The 22,060-nt window shown below is 42.5% G+C and overlaps 1 protein-coding gene across 3 annotated transcripts in view; it reads right to left on the bottom strand.

Moving 5' to 3' along the window:
• The window catches only part of LOC126281773 (UHRF1-binding protein 1-like), a 360,711-nt gene that overhangs the window by 307,709 nt on the left and 30,942 nt on the right, over nucleotides 1-22,060 (bottom strand). For all 3 annotated transcript variants that reach the window (XM_049980977.1, XM_049980978.1, XM_049980979.1), the window contains exon 5: nucleotides 455-611. In XM_049980977.1, coding sequence (XP_049836934.1) covers nucleotides 455-611 — 157 coding nt within the window. The remainder of the gene's footprint in view (nucleotides 1-454; nucleotides 612-22,060) is intronic.

The following is a 22,060-nucleotide window of genomic DNA, read 5'->3' as shown; positions in this document are numbered from 1 at the left end:
AACAACAGATCTTCAAAACTTCAAGATGGCTGATTACTTGCAATTTGTTTTCTTTCTGCTAGAAGTTGCAGCTTAGTATGCACTATTATTTTCTTCTTTCCTTATTTGCTGAATTAGAGGCTTTCATAGCCCTATTTGATATTTTTGGCAACAGTTTCTATGAGGTGCGACAATAAAGTAATGAGACTGATTTTCTTTGCAAGATGTGGCAACCCGGCAGGCTTGTGTAGGCACAGTATCTTTGACCTTCGTCTTTAAGCTGCTTCTAGTCCAAGCGGCACATTGATGCACCTGCTCATTCGTGAGTCGTGCTATAATAAGTTAACACGTTTTTGTGTCTCTCATCACAGAAATGTAACCACATAATATTGCACATTGGTATGCGGTATTTACAAATTATAAAACTATTGCTCATTTTCATCATCTATAAAGGCTGAGTGACAGAATTACTTACCACCTGGATCATCACAAAGATGTAAGTCAATGTGCTTAAGCAGAAAATGATAGGAAGTTTCAATGAAGTCATAGCGGTTAAAGAGACGGGACAAAGTGCTTCCAGAATCTTTGATATGTTCCTGTTGTAATATTTGTGCTTGATACTCAGGTAGCATCTAAAAAACAAACAAACAAACTGGTTGATGTTAGGTTCACATAGAATTAACACAGCAGTAAGAGTTACAATTTATCCAGTTGTGCATCACGCAAGAACTTCTGTGATTCCATTACTCCGAGGCATTCTCAACTCTGCTTGAGAAGTTCTAATATAATGATTGACAATTTACTTACAAAATTAGTGTTATTTTGTACATTATACATGAACAGATTACCACAGTATCATAGCATTAGCATTTGTCTTGCCAATATACAATAAAAACATGAATCCTAAAAGCAAAAGATATAACTAAACAAATGTATAAACGGAGCAAAAATGCATTTGTTTATTAATAATCTACTTTGAGAAATTAACCTGCTTCAGAAATTGAGACAGAGAACTGGCACATGGATTGCTTGTACTCAGAGAATGAAAAGTCAATAATGAAGATGGTAAAGGAATAACATGCTATTGCTGACCTATGGAATTTTCATTAAGTGGTCTAGGGAAAACTCAAAAATCAAACAATGCAGGAAAGATGTTGGCAGGAAGGATAAAATGGCACAGGCTGTGAAGCAGTCACTGAAATAAAGAACATCATGCTGAGCAGCATGCTCAGCTATTGTGTTGTCCAGCTGTTTCTTGGCCATAATTCGACAGTAGCCATTCATACAGACACAGAGCTAGTTGGTTGTAATGCCCATGCAGAACCCAGCACATTGCTGCGTTCTACATTTCAGTGACTGCTTCGCAGCCTGTGCTATCTGGATCTTTCCTACCTATACTAGCTTTTCTGAACTGCGCAGGTGGGAACCCTGCCTGTAGTATATCCTATGTTCCCATAACACTCCTGGCCTCAACCTTCATTACACATTATTCTTTACCCACCTATCAATCTTTGCTTCTGTCCTTCCCGCTGCCCCCCCCCCCCCCCTTCCCCACTACGTCCTCCAAACCGGCCATCTATCTAACTTCTTGACTGCACCTAGCTGCCCCATCCTCTCTCCACCTTGTCACTGTATGCTTCCACAAGTCACAATTTACCGACCCCTACACCCTGCTCTCCTTCCCCCTTCCCGCAACAATCTCCTCCCTCCTCCTTGCTCTCACCACCTAGATTGCTTCTCCCATCATGCACTGATGCTCGCAACCTGGCCTTGGCAGCCAGAGACTGTTTGTTTGTGTGTGTGTGTGTGTGTGTGTGTGTGTGTGTGTGTGTGTGTGTGTGTGTGTGTGTGTTTTGTCTGGTTTTGATGAAGGCTTTTTTGGCTGAGAGTGTACTTGTTTGGCAGTCTTTTTGTTGTGTCTATCTGTGACTCAGCATCTCAGCAATCTATCTTGTTCATAATATTGTCACAAAACCTTAGAAATCCTACGTCGCTGTGCCACCTGGTGGGCACAATAAAGGTCATCTAATGTTATACACACAATGTATTAGGCTACATGCTGAAAGCAGAAAAATGTAACAACACTTATACGTCAAGACGTAAATGACAAAGTGTACCATATACTGGCCATAGTTCACACTGTTAAGTGCGTTATTTGAATTCTGTTTGCCTTCTACATCAATACAGTTTTCTTAACATACAATTAAGATCAAATCATCTCTACAGTCACTGCCATGTTACCTTTAAGTGCTTTCCTTGTAACAAATAGTGACTTATTCAACCCACAACATATATTTATTAATCATTTAATTAAGATACAGGATACCCTTCAAAGATCAGTAATATAATTCATTTATATAAAACTATAGCAAATGAGATAAAGTAGTATTTTAAAATTAACCCCCCCCCCCTCCATGAACCATGGACCTTGCCGTTGGTAGGGAGGCTTGTGTGCCTCAGTGATACAGATAGCCGTACCGTAGGTGCAACCACAATGGAGGGGTATCTGTTGAAAAGCCAGAAAAATGTGTGGTTCCTGAAAAGGGGCAGCAGCCTTTTTAGTAGTTGCAGGGGCAACAGTCTGGATGATTGACTGATCTGGCCTTGCAACATTAACCAAAACGGCCTTGCTGTGCTGGTACTGTGAACGGCTGAAAGCAAGGGGAAACTACGGCCGTAATTTTTCCCGAGGACATGCAGCTTTACTGTATGATTAAATGATGATGGCGTCCTCTTGGGTAAAATATTCCGGAGGTAAAATAGTGCCCCATTCGGATCTCCGGGCGGGGACAACTCAAGAGGATGTCGTTATCAGGGGAAAGAAAACTGGCGTCCTACGGATCGGAGCATGGAATGTCAGATCCCTTAATTGGCAGGTAGGTTAGAAAATTTAAAAAGTGAAATGGATAGATTAAACTTAGATATAGTGGGAATTAGTGAAGTTCGGTGGCAGGAGGAACAAGACTTTTGGTCAGGGGAAAACAGGGTTATAAATACAAAACCAAATTGGGGTAATGCAGGAGTAGGTTTAATAATGAATAAAAAAAATAGGAGTGCAGGTAAGCTACTACAAACACAATAGTGAACGCATTATTGTGGCCAAGATAGACACGAAGCCCATGCCTACTACAGTGGTACAAGTTTATATGCCAACTAGCTCTGCAGTTGTTGTTGTTGTGGTCTTCAGTCCTGAGACTGGTTTGATGCAGCTCTCCATGCTAGTCTATCCTGTACAAGCTTCTTATCTCCCAGTACCTACTGGGAGCTCTGCAGATGACAAAGAAATTGAAGAAATGTATGATGAAATAAAAGAAATTATTCAGATAATGAAGGGAGACAAAAATTTAATAGTCATGGGTGACTGGAATGAGTGAGAAGGAAATGTAGTAAGTGAATATGGATTGGGGGTAAGAAATAAAAGAGGAAACCGCCTGGTAGAATTTTGCACAGAGCACAACTTAATCATAGCTAAAACTTGGTTCAAGAATCATAAAAGAAGGTTGTATACATGGAAGAAGCCTGGAGATGACAGATTTCAGATAGATTATATAATGGTAAGACAGAGATTTAGGAACCAGGTTTTAAATTGTAAGACATTTCCAGGGGCAGATGTGGACTCTGACCACAATCTATCCGGTTATGAACTGTAGATTAAAACTGAAGAAACTGCAAAAAGGTGGGAACTTAAGGAGATGGGACCTGGATAAAGTGACTAAACCAGAGGTTGTGCAAAGTTTCAAGGGGGCATAAGGGAACAGCTGACAGGAATGAGGGAAATAAATACAGTAGAAGAAGAATGGGTAGCTTTGAGGGATGTAGTAGTGAAAGCAGCAGAGGATCAAGTAGGTAAAAAGACGAGGGCTAGTAGAAATCCTTGGGTAATGGAAGAAATATAGAATGTAATTGATGAAAGGAGAAAACATAAAAATGCAGTAAATGAAGCAGGCAAAAATGAAGACAAACGTCTCAAAAATGAGATTGACTGGAAGTGCAAAATGGCTAAGCAGGGATGGCTACAGGACAAATGTAAGGATGTAGAGGCTTATCTCACTTGGGGTAAGATAGATACTGCCTACAGTAAAATTAAAGAGATCATTGGAGAAAAGAGAACCACTTGTATGTATATCAAGAGCTCAGATGGAAACCCAGTTCTAAGCAAAGAAAGGAAAGCAGAAAGGTGGAAGGAGTATATAGACGGTATATACATGGGCGATGTACTTGAGGACAATACAGGGTGATTCAAAAAGAATACCACAACTTTAAAAATGTGTATTTAATGAAAGAAACATAATATAACCTTCTGTTATACATCATTACAAAGAGCATTTAAAAAGGTTTTTTTTTTTCACTCAAAAACAAGTTCAGAGATGTTCAATATGGCCCCCTCCAGACACTCGAGCAATATCAACCCGATACTCCAACTCGTTCCACACTCTCTGTAGCATATCAGGCGTAACAGTTTGGATAGCTGCTGTTATTTCTCGTTTCAAATCATCAATGGTGGCTGGGAGAGGTGGCCGAAACACCATATCTTTAACATACACCCATATGAAAAAAATCGCAGGGGGTAAGATCAGGGCTTCTTGGAGGCCAGTGATGAAGTGCTCTGTCACGGGCTGCCTGGCGGCTGATCCATCGCCTCTGGTAGTTGACATTCAGGTAGTTACGGACAGATAAGTGCCAATGTGGTGGCGCTCCATCCTGCTGAAATATGAATTGTTGTACTGCTTGTTCGAGCTGAGGGAACAGCCAATTCTCTAACATCTCCAGATACTGTAGTCCAGTTACAGTAGCATCTTCAAAGAAAAAAGGACCAAAAACTTTATTGGCTGAAATGGCACTGAAAACGTTCACCTTAGGCGAGTCACGTTCATACTGAGTTGTTTCCCGCGGATTCTCAGTGCCCCATATACAGACATTGTGACGGTTGACTTTCCCGTTAGTGTGGAAAGTTGCTTCATCACTAAACACAATCTTTGAAACAAAAGATTCATCTGTTTCCATTTGAGCAAGGATAAAATCACAGAAATCGATTCTTTTAATCATATCAGCTGCAGACAGTGCTTGAACCAATTTCAGAGGATAAGGTTTCATAACTAACCTTTTTTGTAGGACTCTCCATACGGTTGATTGTGGAATTTGCAGCTCTCTGCTAGCTCTGCGAGTCGATTTTCCTGGGCTGCGAACAAATGCTTGCTGGATGCGTGCTACATTTTCATCACTCGTTCTCGGCTGTCCAGAAGTTTTCCCTTTGCACAAACACCCATTCTCTGTAAACTGTTTATACCAACGTTTAATACACCACCTATCAGGAGGTTTAACACCATACTTCGTTCGAAATACACGCTGAACAACTGTCGTCGATTCACTTCTGCCGTACTCAATAACACAAAAAGCTTTCTGTTGAGCGGTCGCCATCTTAGCATCAACTGACACTGACACCTAGTCAACAGCGCGTCAAGCAAACAAATGCACAACTAAATGAAACTTTATAGCTCCCTTAATTCGCCGACAGATAGTGCTTAGCTCTGCCTTTTGTCGTTGCAGAGTTTTAAATTCCTAAAGTTGTGGTATTCTTTTTGAATCACCCTGTATTATGGAAATGGAAGAGGATGTAGATGAAGATAAAATGGGAGATATGATACTGCATGAAGAGTTTAACAGAGCACTGAAAGACCTGAGTCGAAACAAGGCCTCGGGAGTAGACAACATTCCATTAGAACTACTGACAGCCTTGGGAGAGCCACTCCTGACAAAACTCTACCATCTGGTGAGTAAGACATATGAGACAGGCGAAATATCCTCAGACTTTTCTCCTAATAATCCAAAGCTGACCATTCCACTCACTAAGTGGCAGCAGGATAACACACATATAAAAAGTATTAGGTATGCAAGCTTTCTCGTCCTGTCTGGTAAGTCTCCTGTGACCTGGAGTCTGGGTGACTTTTCCAAACACTACCCCTTTTCCTAATTCTCAACAGTCCTTTTCATTCACCCCTCTTCCTTGACCTGAAACCCATCTGCCAGAAAAAGGAGCCATTGGCTCCAAAAGCTTATATACATAGTATCTTTTATATATGTGTTCTCCTGCCACCACTTGGTGAGTACATTTTTTTTTCTACCCAATTAAATTATGTTTCCAAAAATGGATTATCTTTGTTGACATAAGGTTGACCATTCGCCTTCCCAACCACACTCCTCACCTGCTCATCCCATTTCATATCACTTTGCAATGTTACAAATAGATATTTAAAACAACAAGACTGTGTCAAGCAGGACACTACTAATGCTGTATCCCAACATTATGGGTTTGTTTTTCATAGTTATCTACATTAACTTATATTTTTCTGCATTTACAGATCGCTGCCATTCAGCACACCAACTAGAAACATTGTCTAAGCCATCTTGTGCCCTCCTACAGTCAATTAATTTCAATACCTTCCCATTCACTGCACCATCATCAGTAAAACCTCAGATTGCTGCCCACCCTTTTCCAGACCATTTACATATATAGAAAATAATAGAGGTCCTATCACACTTCCCTACAACACTCCTGATGATATCATTGTCTCTGATGACCACTCGTCAGAGAACAATGCACTGGGTCCGAAAACTTCAGATGTCTTTGAGCCAGTTACATATATGGGAACCTATTCCACAAGCTCATATCTTTGTTAAGAGTCTACAATGGGCCACCGTGTCGAATGATTTTCGGAAATCTATAAATGTGGAACCCGTTTGTTGCGCTTCATCCATAATGTTTAGTATATCATGTGAGAAAGAGCAAGCTGAGTTTCGCACCAGCAGTGCTTTCTAATACTATATTGATTTATGGACATAAGCTTTTCAGTCTCAAGGAAATGTATATGTTCAAAAATTCTTTAGTAAACGAATGTTAATGATACTGGTAATTTTGTGGGTCAGCTCTTTTCCCTTCTTGTATACAGGAGACGTGTGCTTTTTTCCAGTCATTTAGGACTTTGCACTGAGAGAGAAATTTGCAATAAATGCAAGCTAAGTAATGGACTCTCTGTAAAACCGAACTGGGATTCCATCTGGATATGGTGACTTATTTGTTTTCAAACTCTTTCAGTTGTTTCTTTACACCATGGGTGCTCATTACTAAGTTGCCCAAACTGTTGTCATTAAACAATGGTGAGTCTTTTCTGTCCATAAGCCAGTTACTAGGTGCCCACTTCTCAAAAGCATGATTTACAATCTATTTAAACTTTGCCAATAATTCCTCTATGCCCATCATAATGGAAAAAATTGATGTCCATTCACTGTCTAAATCAGATGCCACCAATTGCTTTTCTGCTCTTTCTAGCGGAAATAGTCTCCTAACCTCTTTAACTGATTCATTAACTTTCATAACCATAGTTGATATGTTGAGATTATAATTACTAATCTCCATCTCTATACCTACACCATCAATAAGGTCCAGCCTATTTGTAGCTACAAGGTATAGCATATTTCCATTACATATTGGCTGCCAAACTGGCTGCTCCAGACAGTTTTTAGCAAATGTCTTCAAAAATACCTCGCAAGACTAACTGTACCGCCTGCAATGCTTGGAAAGTTAAAGTTGCCCCCAACTAGTATTGCATGATCTAGTTATTTACACACTATTCATCATAGATCTTCTTTGAATGACTCAGACTGCCACAGCGGAATTGGGTGGCCAGTAAGAAAACCCAGCAACTAACTTGGTTTCATCTACACCTATTATACATGACCATATAACATCACTTTCACACTGAATTTCAATCTCTACAGATTTTGGCAACTACAACTAACATTCCCCCTCCTACGGCATCTATTCTACATTTCTCATATACATTCCATGACTCACTAAAATCTCAGAGCTTTCTACTTTAGGTTTCAGCCAGCACTAGGTCCCAAGAATAATTTGAGCATGAGAACTTCACTGGAGGGCAGTAAATTCAGCAACCTTGTTATGAATAGTATGGCAATTTACTAAGAAAATTATGGCAGTCTAGTGTCTTTACTCTGAATGCAGCATCAACTGGCAAGTGTTGATCATAGTACCTGAAACTACTGCCTAGCCTCAATAACCCCTATACGCACTCCGCACGTACTCTACAACCTGAGTAGCTGCTGCCTTTGTGCAGTGCACCCCTGACCTATCAAGGGGAATCCTACAATTCTCCACCCTATAATGCAGATCCAGAAATCTGCAGATAAGACTTCCAAAGAGTTGACAAAGTCTTTGGTTGAGACTGTCCATTCAGCTCCAAACCAAGGACCCTGATCAACACCAGGAACAATGTTACAAACTGTAAGCTATGCTTTCAACCCACACACAAGGCCAGTAGCTTTGACCACCTCCACCAGCCACCTGTATGAAATGAGGATGGTATCATAACCCAAGCAACAGGTGTAATCATTGCCAATGTGAGCCTTGGAGATGATTGCACCCTGCAAACTCAATACCAATACACAAAGCCACCTCCACACCTTGGATGAGGCACCAGGGCAGACCTACTGATTGCACAGTGGCTTTCTTTCCAGCCCTGAACACTATCTTCCTAAGGAGCTCCATAACGTGCCTAATGGTGAAGCTCCTGATAACCAGCGAACCACTGCCCATATATGTCAGCTTGGACCTTGCTGAAAGAACAGCCACCTGTTCACTCACACAATGAGACCAGACGGTCAGCCTCCACACTGGTCTTTTGCCTCGAGCAACACAAACAGATTACCACCTGCCACATAGCCTACTGCAAAGGTGGACCCACCATATCGGCTACACTAGGAAATGCCTTGGCAGCTGAGTCCATGGGTGAAACAAACAACAACTGATATGTCTCGGGCAATGCACCAGATTCTCCATCACCTCTACATCCTGAGGTGGCGGCCTGAGGGCCAAACCCCTTTCATGTTCTTCATTTCCCATTTTATGCTGGACTCTCAATCACTGATATCCAAATTTAGAAGTTATCTGTTCATCACTTTCCTATACTTGCCATTTACTATACTGGCCTCACTGCTATTGTGACTCTTGCATGTTTTTTTGTAGGAGATAGTGGAATTCTAAGTTTACATTTAAGAAAACCACTTTTTTATTTCAACGTTAATTCAAATACCGTAAATGTTCCTGCTCTGCCCACAAGGTTATCAGATTTTGCCAATCTAAAGTACCACTCTTATTACCTACTCTTTATAGTGTTACCTCCTAGTATGGATAGGGTAAAGTGTGCAACTTTGTTCCTCATCTTACAAGATCAATTCAAATGAAGAGTAAATTTGCAGCTAAGTGCAAGAGATCCTTGTCCTATTTCCTCCCCCCCCCCCCCTTCCCCTCCTCTCTCTCTCTCTCTCTCTCTCTCTCTCTCTCTCTCTCTTCCACCATCTCCTTCCTACAAAAAAGATTAGGATATAATTTCAAGTAAAAGTGCTATAATAATAAAGCTCCCATAGTTAAACATTATTCAAATACAGAATGTTTACTACAGATTTTCATGGGACATAAAATAGCCACAGTTGTTTGCAAGAAATGGCACTGGACATTTCTGTATTATTTGTAAACCTCAATATTGTCAGGACACTTTCCTAACTTATTGTATTGAAAGAACTTCTTTCTTTAACAATAAAATTACTGATAATTTTCAAATCTAATACAAAACTTACATGCACAAAATTTTTTAGATATAATATTTTCTCAACTTCTTGATCTGTTCTTTCTCCTATCATCTTGCTGTACAATTATTTCCTAGTTGAGGAATCACATTCTGACAAGTCCTAGCACAAACGAATCTATCAGTAACTTTCTCTAGCACTAACAAGTCCTTCATTTTATCAAATATCATTTTCTTAACTGTTCTTAATAACTGGATCTCATTTTGTAGGAAATTTACAAAATGCTCCTATATTACTATAAAAAGTTTCATCTGCTTCTTTACTTATGCTAGAGTATTTACTTCAGAGCTAGAGAGCAACACACCTTGCAAAGCAAAGGTATCTTTCACCACTTATCTCCCACTTGCTCATAATACACAAATGCTAACTGTACATAACTTGTGACACACCAGGATGTAATAGGGTCAGCCCATTCTTCCAACGAATCAGATGTTATCGTGGGCATCCTGGTTAGGTTATATCTTCTCTTGTTCATTTAAGTTCATTCTGAAATGAATGAATACACCTTTCTGGTGTGCAAGGTTTAGCAGAATTGAAAATGTCAAACCAGTTATTGAACTTATATACAAAAGGTCTGATTTACAGCTGTTAGTTATGAAACTTATGTACCGACTTGACAGAAAATCCTAGGAAGTTCTGGTCTTACGTTAAATCAGTAAGTGGCTCGAAACAGCATATCCAGACACTCCGGGATGATGATGGCATTGAAACAAAGGATGACACACGTAAAGCTGAAAAACTAACCACCTTTTTCCAAAGCTGTTTCACAGAGGAAGACCGCACTGCAGCTCCTTCTCTAAATCCTCGCACAAACAAAAAAATGGCTGACATCAAAATAAGTGTCCAAGGAATAAAAAAGCAACTGGAATCAGTCAACAGAGGAAAGTCCACTGGACCTGACGGGATACCAATTCGATTCTACACAGAGTACGTGACGGAACTTGCCCCCTTCTAACAGCCGTGTACCGCAAGTCTCTAGAGGAACGGAAGGTTCCAAATGATTGGAAAAGAGCACAGGTAGTCCCAGTCTTCAAGAAGGGTCGTCGAGCAGATGCGCAAAACTATAGACCTATATCTCTGACGTCGATCTGTTGTAGAATTTTAGAACATGTTTTTTGCTCACGTATCATGTCGTTTTTGGAAACCCAGAATCTACTCTGTAGGAATCAACATGGATTCCGGAAACAGCGATCGTGTGAGACCCAACTCGCTTTATTTGTTCATAAGATCCAGAAAATATTAGATACAGGCTCCCAGGTATATGCCATTTTCCTTGACTTCCAGAAGGCGTTCAATACAGTTCCACACTGTCGCCTGATAAACAAAGTAAAAGCCTACGGAATATCAGACAAGCTGTGTGGCTGGATTGAAGAGTTTTTAGCAAACAGAACACAGCATGTTGTTATCAATGGAATGACGTCTACAGACGTTAAAGTGACCTCTGGAGTGCCACAGGGGAGTGTTATGGGACCATTGCTTTTCACAATATATATAAATGACCAAGTAGATAGTGTCGGAAGTTCCATGTGGCTTTTCGCGAATGATGCTGTAGTATACAGAGAAGTTGCAGCACTAGAAAATTGTAGCGAAATGCAGGGAGATCTGCAGCGGATAGGCACTTGGTGCAGGGAGTGGCAACTGACCCTTAACACAGACAAATGTAATGTATTGCAAATACATAGAGAGAAGGATCCTTTATTGTATGATTATTTGACAACGGAACAAACACTGGTAGCAGTTACTTCTGTAAAGTATCTGGGAGTATGCGTGCGTAACGATTTGAAGTGGAATGATCGTATAAAATTAATTGTTGGTAAGGCGGGTGCCAGGTTGAGATTCATTGGGAGAGTCCTTAGAATGTGTAGTCCATCAACAAAGGAGGTGGCTTACAAAAAACTCGTTCTACCTATACTTGAGTATTGCTCGTCAGTGTGGGATCCGTACCAGATCGGGTTGACAGAGGAGATAGAGAAGATCCAAAGAAGAGCGGCGCGCTTCGTCACAGGGTTATTTGGTAACTGTGATGATGTTACGGAGATGTTTAGCAAACTCAAGTGGCAGACTCTGCAAGAGAGGCACTCTGCATCGCGGTGTAGCTTGCTCGCCAGGTTTCAAGAGGGTGCGTTTCTGGATGAGGTATCGAATATATTGCTTCCCCCTACTTATACCTCCCAAGGAGATCACGAATGTAAAATTAGAGAGATTCGAGCGTGCACGGAGGCTTTCAGACAGTCGTTCTTCCCACGAACCATATGCGACTGGAACAGAAAAGGGAGGTAATGACAGTGGCACATAAAGTGCCCTCCGCAACACACTGTTGGGCGGCTTGCAGAGTATAAATGTAGATTAGAACTTTCTTCACCATGATAATGGAAAACTTTCACAGTCGAATGAGAGAACAGCTCTGACTTGGGCATGACATAATAGCATTTACAGTGGATGAACAAGCAATATTAGTCCACGAAGAGCTAACGTGACTTATCAGTCGCAGTATCTTATTGAGAAATAATGAAACTTTTGAATAATATTCAGGATCACTATCACTAAGAAATTGTGAAATATAAAAATACTATAACAGTATTGTAATCATTTGGTGTTGTCAAATCTGTCTGGATGACCATTAAATACTGTGTTGAAGGCAATACCATGAGAAGTGTTATAAAAGCTGGTAAAAAGAGTTACGTTTTCTACGTCATGCACAAAATGTAATGTGAGTCTCTTGTACATCAGCGCTGTTGTGCACCCAATTCTGCAAGGAAAGAAACACAATTAGCACTGCAAAAAACATGTTTTTCTTTCTTTTTCTTTTCCTTTTCTTGGGTGGGGGGCAGGAGGCGCAGGTTATAACCAGGCACAGATTTCAATGCCAAGCAATCCATACATATTTTACCAGTCCAATGAACATAAAAACTGATAAATGATGATGAATTAAATAGTGTACTTTTTAGTTGGTTATTCCCTGTTTCGGGCACTTAATTTATCTTTATTCATCCAAGGATCATCTCATAATGATGATAGGAATTGCCGAGGTAATATAATGTGAATCAATAGCTCAAAATTAGCACCACACAGAACGATAACACGCTTTATGAGGATGGGACAGCTGTTTTTGTTTTGTTTTAGGGTGCAAAAACAATGGGGGTCATACACTCCTAAGTCAAAGCTATAGAGCACGAAGACAGAGATGAGTTAAAAAATGACTAAGTCAATGACTATAAGTCAATCCCAACTGACGTAAGAGAAGACAGCTAAAAACAAGGATGTGGAGAAATGGCTACAAAAGACACCATACCGAAATGGAGGTCCACAAGTAAAAATTAAATTGCCTTCGCCATATTGCTTCGATGGATAAAAAGTAAAACACAGTCAACAGCCCACACGTCATTTGCTAAACCAGCCAATAACTCAAATGTGAAAGCCAAGTGGGAACATAAACGGTTAAAAGATGGGCATTTCATCAGGAAGTGGTGGACAGTTAAAACTTGGGTGCAATGTGTACAAAGAGGTGGGGGAGCGCCACTGATCAAATGACAATGGCTAAAAAGGCAGTGCCCAATACGCAACCTAGTTAAAAGACCTCCTCCCATAGGAGGGCCGAGAGGAGGTTGTCCAAGCTGTTGGGAGAGGTTTAATAATTCGGAGCTTATTCCCATGAATGGAGGACCAATGGCGATGCCAAAAGGACAGCATCTCCTGACACACAGCCACACAGAGATCACTGGAGGGAATATAGGAACTAGTGGGCTAAGGTACGAGGTCTGCAGCCTTGGCAGCAGCGTCAGCTGCCTCGTTTCCTGGCAGACCGACATGACCAGGAACCCACACAATCATCACAGTAGTTCCACCAAGAGTGAGCAAGTGACAATTTTCCTGAACCCGTTGCACTAAGGGATGGGCAGTGTACAGCCTTTGAAGGGTGCTGAGAGAGTCTGAGTAGAGGACACAATTGGAAAGTCTGTGTCGCTAGATGTACTCTGTGGTCTGATACAGGGCGAAGAACTCAGCTGTAAATATTGAGCAGTGTGCTGGAAGCCGATATTGAAAGACGTGGACGCCAATGACGAAGGCACACCTGACACCACGGTCAGTCTAAGATACATCAGTGTTCACAAAGGTACTATCGTGAAGTTCCAGGCGAAGGTTGTGAAACTGAAAGCGATAGAGCGATGCTGGAGTAGTGTCCTTAGGAAGTGAATGAAAGCCAAAGTTAACACGGGCCGCTTCACGAAGCCAAGGTGGTGAAGGGTTCACACCCTCCAGGAAAGTTGCAGGTAGTGTGGAGTTAAGCCGCCGGAACAAGTGCCAAAAGCAGACTCTAGTAGGTAACAGAGAAGAGGGACACACCCCATACTGGCGATCAAAGGAATCAACAAAGAAGGAGGCATAGGATGGGTGGCCATGCTCGGCAGACAAATGGCACGCATACCGGCTGAGGAGAAAATAATGGCAGTAGGATAGTGGTAGATCAGCAACTTGAGCATTACAGGCTTTCAATAGGGCTAGTATAAGGACGCCAATTGCCAAACGGATATCACGATGGTGGATAGCGGTGAGACGACGTGAGAGGGATGGATGTGCAGATGCATAAACAAAGCATCCACTGTCTAGTTTTGAAGGGACTGGTAGAAACCGAGGAGGGTGGTTCGATCTGCACCCCAGGAAGTACCATTAAGGACACGTAGGACACTGAGGGACCGCATACAGCGGGCTGCCTGATAAGACACATGGGAGGATCAAGAGTATTTCCTATTGAGCATGAGCCCCAGGTATATAGTAGTTTCAACAGATGGAAGAGAAACAGGCTCAAGACGTAAAGATGGTGAGAAACCAACTGCACCACAAGAAATTCAAACAGACGGTTTTGTCAGTGGAAAGCCACTGTCGATGCTCCAGAAATAAAGACGATCAAGACCTTGCCGAAGATGCAGCTCAGTGAGACAGGTCTGTGGAGAACTGCAATAGATGGCAAAATCGTCAACAAAAAGGGAGCTGGAGTTAACCAGCAGGAGACAGGCCTTTATAAGGTTAATGGTGATAGCAAAGAGGATGACACTCAGGACGGAACCCTGAGGCATACTGGTTTCCTGGATAAGGGTGTCCAATAAGGCAGAACCCACACGCACCTTGAAAACTCTGTCTTTTAAAAATTACTGAAGGTAACAGGACAGGTGGCCACAGAAACCCCACGTGTAAAGTGTACAGAGGATACCAGTTCCCTAGCAGGTGTCGTAGGCCTTCTCCAAATCAAAAAACATGGCCACAGTATGAGATTTCCACAGAAAACCATTCATGACAGGGATGGACAACGTAACAAGATGGTCAACTGCAAAACGCCATGCTCGAAATCCGCACTGTACAGTGGTTAGTAAACAGTGACAATTGAGCCACCATACCAGCCTGGCATGAATTGTATGTTCCATCACCTTGAAAAAACAGCTGGTGAGAGAGGTGGGCCAGTAGCTAGAAGGAAAGTTTTTGTCCTTACCAGGCTTAGGTATGAATATGACAATGAATTCATACCCAGATGTGGTTGTACATATTAAGCAGAAAGTGCTCTCCCACAAGAGAGAGGTGCTGGGACATCTGAATGTGGACAGTGCCTGACCCTGGGACGCAGGATCAGGGTGAACTGAGAACATATCGAGCTTCCTCATAGTAAAGTCCGATTCTGAGAAGAGAAGGGTCTTGCCCGAGCCTCCTCCGCTCATTTCTGATGGAGGAAGGCAGAGTGATAGTGGGAAGAGCTCGAAATCTCCGCAAAATGGTGGCCCAAGGTGTTGGAGATAGAAATAGGGTCCACAATGACATCATCTGCTACTGTGTGCCTGGAAATTGGCGAATGGATCTTGGTCCCAGAGAGCTGTCAGAGGTTGGCTCACATGACAGAAGAAGGGGTGGAACTGTTAAAAGAACTAGTGAATGAAATCCAGCTACCTTTTTTTGTTATCCTGAAGAAAGCGATGACACTTTGTACACACCTATTTATAATGAATCCAGTTTGCCTTTGTAGGACAACGGTTAAAAATGCGGAGAGCACGTCTCCGCACACGAATTGTGTTGCAGCATGCCTCAGTCCACCAAGGAACTGGTACACGGCATGGGAAAGAGGAAGTGTGAGGAATGAAACATTCTACAGTAAGGATAAAGTTCGTGAGATATTCCACCTGGTCATCACAACTGGGGAAATCTTGTTCTTCGAAGGTCACCAGGGAGGAGTAAAGCTGCTAGTCTGCATTAGTAAGCTGCTATTTGGGTATGCATGCAGAAGGCATAGGAGTCAGCAAATGAATAACACATGGGAAATGATTGCTCAAGTAGGTGTCAGAAAGAACGGATCACTCAAGATGATGGGCAAGCTGCACAATGCAGAAGAATAGGTCCAAATGGAGGAGTTGGAATGGAATGTGGGTGCTCCTGTGTTAAGGTAGAAGAGGTTAAGTTGATTAAGAAGATCAGCCAAGAGGGCACCTCTCTGGCAGGTTTTGGGAGAACTCCAAAGGGGATAATGCGCGTTAAGTGTCACCGAGTAGTAGAAATGGGGGAGGTAGCTGCCCAATAAACTGAAGGAAGTCCACCCCGGTCACATCGAACGATGGGGAGACATAAATGGTACAGAGGGAAAAGGTCAGGTGAGGAAGGAAAATGCGAACTGCAACAGCTTGAAAATTGATAGTCAGGGTGAGGGGTTAACTATGATCATCATCCCATATGAGCAGAATGACGTCCCCATGAGATGGGATGCTGACCTCAGGGGGTAGGTCAAAATGAACTGGGAAGAAATATGAAAGCTCAAAGCAGTCATGACGACCCCATTTTGTTTCCTGATGGCAGAGTGGGGATGCTGCAATGCTAAAATCAGCTGTAAATCCTATTTGTGGTACCACAGGCCACGAACATTCCACTGGAGGAGAGTCATGATGAGGAAGAAATGAAGGGGCCTAGTGACGGCCTGCGAAGACTCGCTGCTACAAGGCACAGAAGCAGGAGGATCCTGCTCCATGAGGTCCACAGAAGCACTGGCTTGCTTGTGCTGTCAGTCTGTGGAGTCCAAGGGAGAAAAATGGTTGGTTGTGCGCACTGGCGACACGGAGGCTGGCCTGGCTAAGGTATCACATGGCAACACTGTAAAAGAGAATCTTCAAGTCGGCGAAGGAGAAAACTGTTTACCTTTGTTGGACTTCTTTGCCCCTTTCCAGTTAGCAGAGGAGGACACAGGTGTTGTTTGGCTGGAGAGATGTAGCAAGTCTTCACGGGAGTACTCCTGTCCTTTCCGGCCTACCAATTGTGTAACTGGGGGCTTCGCCCCTTGAGGCGAGAGTTTCATGGCTTGTTGCACAGTTGGACAGGGGGGATGGTGATGCTACCTTGACACTGGGCAATTTCACAACCTCAGAGCTGAATTTGAGGTTGCATGTCTGCGTGGCCATGTCCTTCATGGAGTGAGGGGTAGCAAGAACTGTAAGTGCCAGACAGGAGGACGCAGGGTTTGTGAGGGTTTGTGAATAGCCAATAACTTGCGAGCGGCTGGGTAAGGCACTTTTTCCTTTACCCGGATCTCCTGGACAGCCCGCTCATCAAGATACATGGGACACTCTCGCCATTGCAATTGATACAGCAGGGAAAAGGAGACAGACAATTGCTCTCATGTGCATCCCTACTACAGGTTACACATTTGGCTGGGTGTCGACAAGACGTTCTAGTGTGGTTGAAACAATGACACTGGTAGCAGCGCATCGGGTTCGGTATGTACAGTTGGACTGTTATAATTTCATAGCCTGCTGTGATCTTGGACAGAAGCACTACTCTATCAAAAATGAGAAAAAGAGTGCAGGTAGAACCACATGTATGTAGCCATTGTGAAGTGACTGTTGTGCTGTATTGTGTTCCCTAGTAATGTAATACATCTCTTGATGAGTGATGAAGCGATTCCCAGCCTATCATGGCAGCTCTAAAACTCACTCCCACTCCTCAAGGAAGGACAAGAGGTACCATATTACGGAGTGGAGCAAGGTCAATAACAATGTTGATGAATACTGTGTGCTGACCTCAAAAATAGACTCCAAAAGCAGTTCTTTTGCATAAAAGAATTTTTAACAATTTTAAAGAAGTAGCTGTTCTATTCAGTGTTCTTTTGTAACTCATTACTTTACCTAAAATAAAAGTGCACATTATTATGCAGTGTGTTCTTTTCAAACTTCTCAAATGAACTGCAAGTACTCAGCTTGTTCACAAAAAGGAGGAGGAGGCTTCCCAAGTTCTGAATTGGTGGAAGTCAGTAGACTTTGGTCTGCTGATGTTTTGCGACCAGCCAGTGCCAAACTCAGAAATCTAATACAGAACCTTGCGTATGTAGCTATTGTGAAGAGACTGTTCTGCTGTATTGTGTTCCATTGCAAAATAATACATCTCTTGATGAGTGATGATGCAGTTCCTGGCCTGTCACAGACAACACCAGATACTCCTTGAACCCGACCAAGAAGGCAAGGGATAGTATATTATGGAGAGAAGCAAAGGAAATAATAATGTCACTGCATATTCAGAGCAAGAGAGCAAAATTAAAGAGTTGTTCCTTTCTCTTTCTCAACCAAGAAGACAAACAGCGACATGTACAGGGGCAAGCTTCAGCTCTGTGAAAAGAATTCACAGATTTTGTAAAGATATTCCTGAGTAATAACCAGGAACTTCCAGCAAAAAGAGCTAAACTGCAGCTCAAATTTTTCTATATGACAGTGCTTTGAAACTAACTGCCCCTTCGTCTAAATTGATTTAAAATGGTTGTTTTGTTTGTATGTGTAAAAGAATTTCTTGTCATCTGGTACGTGGTTGAAGATGCAATAACATAGTTGATTAGTCAGAAACTCCCATGTGGCATAGTGGTTACGATACTTGACTGGTGTGTTAAAGGTAGTGGACACGAGACCTGCCACATTGGAAAAAAAATACATTACAGTATATGGTAAATGACTGCCAACATTAATTTTATTCGGTTAATGGGGCATCATGTGACACCTAGGACCATAGCTTTCACTTCTGTGTAAGTGATTTCAAAAAGTCGATCCTTCCCCTGGTGCCTCTCCTTGTTATTTGGAAAACTACACACACTATGTAAAATGGAATTCTATGTTCTGGCTTTTTTTTTTTTGTTTAATTCTTTTTTACTTAGGTCAGGATCTACTGCGAGAGTACAATTGGATAACTTCAACAGAGGTGTCCTGAGGCAAACAACTGAAGACTACTTGGTTCAGAAAATTGCTCCCATTCTGCAGAAACTTTGACCAACACTCAAGGAAATGATTGGCTGGACTTGGGGTATTTTCTGTTGAATATTTTGTTGTCCATAGGAGTCATGTGGAAAATGAACAGAATAACAGGTCTTTATTGCTAGAGCATAGAGAAATTATTGCCTGGGAGTTGCAATTCATTGCAGGAATGAAATACATCATGGAAATATACAGAAATACTCTATCTGGGTGAAACTTTTATGGACAGTAATATGACGGCCAGTAAATTTTTGCAGGATGATGAAGTCATCATTATGGGATAAGGAATCTCCTCTTTGGGAATGACTGCAAAAAAAAGTTGTGTGTTCAACAAAATGGCAAAAGAGATAGGCCATACAGTTGTTCGCTTGGTGTGGGAAAAAGTAAAATGGTTGTTAGGAGCACAACCTTTCAGGGGCTATGCCCAAGCACAGACTGTTTGCAAGTGAATCCCTTATTTCAGTAACTGCTGATGACTGGGAAGGGTGTTGAAGGAAGGTCTAACAAATGGAAGAAGATTACTGAAGGCTGGATGGCGTCATCAGATACGCAATAAAAAATTTTTATTAATGCCACTGAATAGTACAGTAGCAACAATAATGCATCATGCACAGATGACGAACATGACAGTGACTGAGTGATTTATTACAATTCAGCATAACATATGTAAACAAATGTTCACAATTTTACTCTTTCTCTTTTTATTGCCAGGACACAAGTGTTGTATGTCTCAAATTTTACTTTCATGGACACGCAATACGTAGCAGTTGAGAGTCATTAAGGCGGTGGCTGATAAATGGCAGTGCCCGCTGGAGCACAGACTGAACATGAATGCAAGTATGTTGCTGAAACTGCTTGACAATAGTGTGGGCTTTGCACCCCAGACTGACTCTCCCCCCACTGCAGCCAATGTGCAGTTGGGACATTTAGTCAGAGGGCGGGATGAGTAGGAGGGGGGGGGGGGGGGGCAGCGAAAAGGATTGTCATCAAAATACTGTGCATGCGCTGGTGGAAAAAAGGACTGTGTAGTGCTGGAATATGAACAGGGAAGGTGGAAGGTAGGTAAATGACAATGACTAATGAAGGTCGAGGACAGGAGGGTTATAAAATGCAGGGAGAGTTCCCCCCTGCACAATTCAGAAAAGTTGGTGTTGGTAGGAAGGATCCACATGGCACAGGCTGTGAGAAGCAGTCACTGAAATGTCTGGCAGTGTGCTCAGCAACTTGGTGGTGCAACTGTTTCCTGGCCACAGTTGGTTGGTGACCACTGATGTGGACAGTCAGGTTGTTGGTTCTCATGCCCACGTAAAATGAGCACAGTCGCTACAGCTCAGGTTGTACATCACATGACTGATTTCACAGGTGGTCCTGCCTTTGATGGGATAGGTGGTGTTTGTGACTGGACTAGAGTAAGTGATGATGGGAGGATGTATGGGACAGGTCTTGCATCTATGTCTATTACATATGACCCATGAGGCAAGAGGTTGGGAACTGGGGTTGTATGCAAATGGTCAGTGGATGGTGGAATATCGCAGAGTGGGATGGGTGGGAAGGATAGTGGGATGAACATTAATCATTTTAGGGCATGACGAGAGGTAGTCGCAACCCAGGTGGAGAATGTGATTCAGTTGTTCCAGGCCTGGGTGGTACTGAGTCATGATGGCAATGCTCCTCTGTGGCCAAACAGTGGGAATTTGGGAGGTGGTGGGTGGCTGGAGAGATAAGACAAGGGAGATCTGTTTTTGTACAAGGTTCGGAGGCTAATTATGTTATAAAGCCCTTAGTATATTTCAAGAGGGGCTGCTCATCACTACATGTGTGACAACTATGGGTGGCTAGGCTGTATGGAAGGGACTTCTTGGGAGAGAATGAATGGCAGCTGTCAAAGTGAAGGTATTGCTGCTGGTTCATAGGTTTGATATGGATGGAGGTAATGACATAGCCATCTTTGAGTTGGAGGTCAACATCGAGGAAGGTGGCTTGCTGAGTTGAGTAGGACCAGGTGAGGCAAATGGGGGAGAAGGTGTTGAACTTCTAGAGGAATGTGGATAGGGTGTCCTCATTCTCAAACCAGATCACAAAGATATCATCAATGAATCTGAACCAGGTGAGGGGTTTGGGATTCTGGGTGGTTAGAAAGGATTTCTCTGGAGTGGCCCATAAATATGTTGGCATAGGCCATATAGTGTCCTGCTCATCACTGTTGATACCACTTCTCTTTACATCTACATCGCTCATGCTTATGGCCTATCCGCTACTGAACACACTTTCCCAACGCCTAATGGATTCCAAGCCTACCTCATTCCTAATCGCTATGACCAGCTGTATCTTCACCCACAATTACTTCTCCTTTGAAGGTATTACCCATGAACAAATCCAGACTACGCCAATGGGCACCTGCACAGCACCCGTGGTCAGAATCTGTAGTGACGAGCAGTCCCTCTCGAAAAATACCAAGTGTCTCAGTAAGGCCTCCCAACCTTGTACAAAAACAGATTTCCCAGGCCTTATCTCTCCAGCCACCCACCACCCCGCCCTCGGTTAACCTAATCCCTTCTCTCCCCACCTCATTCCTGTATGCTCCCACAAGCAGCGCTTTACGGTGCCCATACCCCCCGCCCCATTCCTCCATCTCTCCGCAACCCAGACTGCTCCTTAGCTCCACCACATAGATTGACTCTCCCATCACGTGCTGGTGCTCACAGTCTGGCCTCGGCAGCCAAGTGTGTGTGTGTGTGTGTGTGTGTGTGTGTGTGTGTGTGTGTGTGTGTGTGTGTTTTGTCTAATTCAAATGGAGGCCCTTTTGGCTTAAAGCTTACTTGTTTGACAATCTTTTTGTTTTTGTTGTGCACTGTGCCTATCTGCAACTCAGCACCTACGTTATATGGTGTATGGTGGATAGCAATCTATCATTTTCATAATATTTTCATTATTCCATCCTGCACTTTCCATTGTTTCATATTTAACAACTTTTGGTGGTGCATTTCCATGAAACATGATTGAAAATAAAACTGAAGGGACAGAGTAAGGTTAAATAGTAGTTCACAAAAGTATGTCTAACTGGTAATTCACAACAACAGAAGAGCTCACCATCCAGAAAACATGCTAAAGTACAGCTTCAGAATGAAGGCAAACAATATAATAAATTTGAAAACTATTCA

This window comes from Schistocerca gregaria, chromosome 7, assembly GCF_023897955.1.
Source record: "Schistocerca gregaria isolate iqSchGreg1 chromosome 7, iqSchGreg1.2, whole genome shotgun sequence".
Classification (NCBI taxonomy): domain Eukaryota; kingdom Metazoa; phylum Arthropoda; class Insecta; order Orthoptera; family Acrididae; genus Schistocerca; species Schistocerca gregaria.
This window is presented reverse-complemented; position numbering and strand designations above follow the sequence as displayed.